The 5027-nt window shown below is 63.3% G+C and overlaps 1 protein-coding gene across 1 annotated transcript in view; it reads right to left on the bottom strand.

Annotated features, from left to right (window-relative positions):
• Positions 1–1701, bottom strand: part of SIRT6 (sirtuin 6) — a 7614-nt gene extending 5913 nt beyond the window's left edge. The window contains exons 1-2 of the mRNA XM_014585517.2: positions 1569–1701; positions 472–599 (exon numbers count right to left, since the gene is read on the bottom strand). Coding sequence (XP_014441003.1) covers positions 472–599; positions 1569–1634 — 194 coding nt within the window. The 5' untranslated portion in view covers positions 1635–1701. The remainder of the gene's footprint in view (positions 1–471; positions 600–1568) is intronic.
• Positions 1702–5027: the final 3326 nt, after the last annotated feature.

Consider the following 5027-nt stretch of genomic DNA (forward strand, 5'->3'; position numbering starts at 1 on the left):
GCACGACCGGTCCAATGGACCGCCCCTGCTCCTCCAAAAGCCTCTTGTCCAGCACAGGCTGCTGGGGGCAGGGGGGAGGTTAAACTGCGTCGGTCTGAGCCCACCTACAGGGGAGGGCACAGGCCGGGAGGCTCAGCGGCTAGCCTGAGCCCGGGTCCTGGAGAAACAGCCGGAGGGAGTGTGGAGCTGACAGCCCACAACCCCAATGCCAGTTCTCGCTGTGGCCCCGGAGGTCCAGCCAGGCACAGTAAAGACTACACTTCCCAGCATCCCTTGCAGCCAGGTTTGATCAGGTGACCACACGATGGCCAATGGGATGTGACGGGACTTAAAAGGATGAGTTGGGAAGGAAGGGGGAGGTCTTCCCTGTCCGCAGTAACCCAGAATGCAGCCAGGAGAGCACCTGCCGACAGCGGGGAAGCCCCTGGGGGTGCGGCGGACCCTGCCTGGACCTCCCCTCTGCCCACTGACCTGAAGTCGGGAATGCCGGAGGCGGTGCTGATGCCCGCGCCTGTGTGGAAGACCACCCTGGAGGACTGCCAGACCAGCCTGGCCAGCTCCCTCACCTTCTGCTCCAGCTCCTCCGGCGGGTCGAAGATCTGGGGGAGAGCAGAAGGGAGGGTGGAATAAGTCCCCAGAGGGGCACGGCCCCAAGCTGTCCCTGCCGCACCTGGGTGGACACTGGACTGGACAAGGCACCTGGAACTGGAGCTGATGTCCCTCCAGGGCTCCCACCTCCCTGGGAGTCAAAGCCCACGTCCTCCCTGCAGCCCACCAGGCCTGCGCCATTGCCCTGTCCCCAACCCCCCTCACTGTGCTGTGGCCACACGGCCTCCTCTCTGTCCCTCCCACACGCCAAGCCCGGTCCTGCCTCAGGGCCTTTGCACAGCTGCGCCCTGCCGGGAATGCTCTCCCCCCGGCGCCCGCACGGTGCCCGCACGGCATCCTCCCGTACCTCCTCGAGGGCTGGGCTCTAGTGTCACCTCGCTGCCACCTCCCCTGCTGCCTGGCTTCCATTGTTCCACACTATCTCACTCCCTGCCCTGGCCCCAGCACCTGCAAGGTGCCCGGCCCACAGTAGGTGCTCAATTAATCCAAAATACCGGGGCCAGCAGGCGGGGCAAGGATGGCTTTCTGTCACTCGCAGGGGCAGGGCGCAGGGGGACCCCTCCGGGATGGGGGCGCTCCACCCCGTTCACCGGAGGGCGATGAAGACCCAAAAGGAGGGGACTCCGCGAGGTGCCACAGTGTAGGGAGGGGCCGGCCGGCCCCGCACCTCGCACTGTCCTGTCCCCCCGGCTCCACGCTGCAGCGTCACCCTCGGGACCAAGCGCCACCCCCCTGCCTTCGCCCCTGCCGCCCCTCCCGCCTGGACCCCCAGCCCTCCAGGTCCTCCCTCCCTCCAGCCCCCACCCCGAATTCTGGGCGTCACTTCCCGCCCTGCTCGCGGGGAAGCCCCTCCCATTGTCTGGCCTCAGTGTCCCCTGCCGGTCCCACGGCGCCCCGCCGCCGCTGCGCCGCCCAGCCCGTCCCTGGGGGCGGCCCTCGAGCGCCCCGGCCGCGCTCACCTCGGGGAGGCCGCACTTGCCCTTGTCCGCGTACGGCGACAAGCCCGCCGCGTAGTTCACCGACATCCTCGCCGCCCGACAGGAACAATAAAGTTTCCCTTGTTGAGGCCGCTTCCGCCGGAAGCGGGGCGGGACGGGGCGGAAGGAGGGGGCCGCGTTCCTAGCGACGCACCCTCCAAGGCGCATGCGCCGCAGCCTGACGCCGCGAGTGCCATGTTAATTGCTGGCAAAGAGATGCTTGTTCAAGGATTTACACTCTCGCGGGTCATGGGAAGGGGCAATCTGGTGACCCCGGAGGGAAGCTGGGGGTGCTGCCTACTTGAGAGTTCTCGGACACTTTTTTTAAAGCATTATTGGGACCAGCAGTTAGTGTAATGGCTATGTCGCTGAACTCCCATGTATTTGACCATGGTTCGAGTCCTGGACCTGATGGCTTAAACTCACGCCGGGCGCGGGTGCGTGCGTGCCCAAGATCCTGAGAGGAGAATGGAGGAGAAGGGATTGCAGCGTGGCCATCCCCCCGGGGGGTGATTTCTCCCTTTCTATTTCTCTGTCTCTCTCTTTCTGGAGAGCTCACATGCCCCATATATTAAAAAAAAAAAGCATTATTTATTTTATTTACTTATTATTATTATTTCACATGAGTCTGACCAGAGAAAGAGAAAGCAAGCCACCAGGTCCAGGACTTGAACCACAGTCGGCCATGTGGGAATTCCAGCACCTTAACCACCACACCTCATGCTGGCCCCTCTCACACACTTCTGAACCGGGGGGCACGAGCTATGGGTGCCCTCTCCGCCCTCCACAGGTTAATAAGTGACACTTAGAATACCACTCTTCCCTGTGGGTGCCTTGGCTGGTGGGGCTCTGTATTCCTCAGGACGGGCCCGACTGCAGGGTCCTAGGAAAAACAGAGAAATGCTCAATCAAGGTCATTCTCAGAGGGGAAGCGCGCGGGGAGCACCTACTGCGTGCTGCGGAGGTGCTGGGGTGGGAGGGATGAGGGCTGTCGATGGACACGAGTGTGTGGGCAAGAAGATGTGACAGGAGGCTGGGGTGCAGTGTGGGCCACACGGGGCCATGAGCGAGCTCACAGGGGCGCTCGACCCAGTCTGGGCGGATCTAGGAAGGCTTCCTGGAGGAGTGGTGCTGCAGTGAAGAGCTGAAGAGGAAGTGGGAAGAGATGGCGTGAAGCCACTGGTTGGGGGTGACACGGGTTATAGAAAGGGTGTTCCCAGGAGGGGGAACAGCACCTATGAAGGCTACAGGGGTGGAAGACCATGGGTGGCTTGTTCCAGAGCCTGAAATCAGTCCAGGGGTGATAGGGAAGAGGTGGTCTTCCTGCCAGGGCCCGCCGGCCAGCTGGCAGCTGGGCAGCTCACCTCCTCCCTCAGCCCTGCCCCAGCCCCCTGGGGCGGCCACTCAGAGCTGATCAGGTGTCACAGCCGAGCGCTGGGAGCTGCTGGTGTGAGCCTGTGTCCCAGCTGGGCGAGGGTAACCGGAGCCCGCAGTGGGCACGGCGGCTGGTGCTCGCTCCGGGCTCTGGAGCTGCAGGAGGTAGGAGAGGAAAGGGAGGGAGGCCTGGGGGAGGCTCCCTGGAGGGCTGTGGGAGACGAGATGTTGGCGCTGGGTCCCAGCCATGCTGAGGAGCTCCCGGGCACCCAGCACACACACGCACACCTGCAAAAAAAGCCTTCGCCCTGCTCCAGGTCGGACCTCTGCCCTGCTACCTGGGCCTCCTCACTCACCGTCGCCTCTCCTGACGTTCAGGGGGCATTTCCCTCTCCCAGGCCACCGTCTCCTGGGTGTCTTCTTACACCTGCGTTGGGTGTGACTGAACCCTCTGTGAGCAGCAGGAGGGAAAGCGGGTGCGTGGGGGCCACGGACTGCTGGAGGACTTCCGGGTGGCGGGATGGCGGGTGGATGGCAGAGTGGGTAGGTGAGTAGGCGGGGCAGAGGGGGCCGAGTGGCTGGCAAGGCGGGGAGGTGGACGGGTACGTGGCTGGTGGGTGCTGAGCAGGTAGCGAGGGCTGTGTGGCTGGCAGATGCGTAGGTGACAGTGAAGCCTGGGTGGAGGTGCTAAGGACCCTAAGAAGCAGGGGGGCAGCTGAGTGGAGGTGGGAGGATGAACACGGGGGTCCCTCGCCTCACCTCCCCGCCTCACCTCCCCACCTCTGCCTTCTCCAGGTGCCCAAGGAGAGGGGAAACACCAGGGGCCGGCCATGAAGACTCTCCGGGCGCGATTTAAGAAGACAGAGGTGAGTCAGAGGCCCCGAGATGCCCGGTACCCCAGCCTCCAGCTCCTGCCTCCCAGAGCTGGCCTTCGGACTGTGTCCCCTGCCCCTCACCAGATCATCCTGTGGTAGCTTCGATATGGCAGAGCCCTCCCTGCCCCAGACTCCTGCCTGACCCATAGGGGCACGTGGCCCTTTGGCCTCTGTCCCACTCTCCGCTGTCTGCTGCCCCCTGCTGCCCCGTCTCCTCTCTGCCTCGGCTAGCGGCCACCACACCTTGGCTGAGGCTGTTCCGTGCCCCCAGGCAGGACGCCCTGTCCCCGCCCAGCTGCCCAGCAAACCCTGCTCGGCCCTCCTCCTCCGGACGGGGCTCCTGCACCCCTGCCTCTGTCCACCGCCTTCTCCCTGCCACGCTGCCCGGCTGCTTCTCTGCAGACCCACTTTCCCGGGCACCTGCTCTCACCGGTATTGAGGCCAGGCCCATTGTAGACAGCGAGAAAATGGCTCTCGCAGGGCAGCCCTGAGTCCCTGCCCCCAGCAGCTGCCCCGGGTGTGGAGCCGGCCATGGACCAGACGGACCCGGTGGGGGTGGGGTTGGTTTCAGTTTAGCTTCGTTTGCTATGGAAAGAGGGAAAGTAAGAAAGCACCCCCGGGGGATGGCCACACTGCCGTCCCTCCGCCACTCTTCTCTTGGGCTTTTAGGCACGCGCACAAGCTGGGTGTGATTTTCAAGTCGCTGGGTCTGGGACTCACAGCAGAGCTGGCCATGGGAGATCCAGCAGCTTAACCTCCACGCCACCTGCTTGCTCAGAGTTTAAAGATCTTCATGTGGAGGGGGTGGCAGGTGGCGCAGTGGTTAAGGGCACTGGACTCACACTTGGCCGACCAAGGTTCAAGTCCTGGAACTGGTGGCTAGCTTTCTCTCTCTTGCTCTCACTCTGTCCCTCTCTGGTCAAATTAAAGTGAAAGAAAACAATTTTTTAAAAAATTTCATGTGGGGACCAGCAGGTGGCGGAACGGTTACATTGCTGACCTCTCACATAGTTGACCATGGCTCGAGTCCCAGACCTACTGCCTTGAGACTCACGCCAGGCGCGTGTGCGTGCATGCCCAAGATCCCAGAGGAGACTGGAGAAGGGATTGAGGCGTGGCCATCCCCCCCCACCGGGGGCGTTATTTCTTGCTTTCTGTTTCTCTGTCTCCGTCTCCCCCCCCCCCCAGTGCA

The sequence above is a fragment of the Tupaia chinensis genome, unplaced genomic scaffold, assembly GCF_000334495.1.
Source record: "Tupaia chinensis unplaced genomic scaffold, TupChi_1.0 Scaffold149964_2, whole genome shotgun sequence".
Lineage (NCBI taxonomy): Eukaryota > Metazoa > Chordata > Mammalia > Scandentia > Tupaiidae > Tupaia > Tupaia belangeri.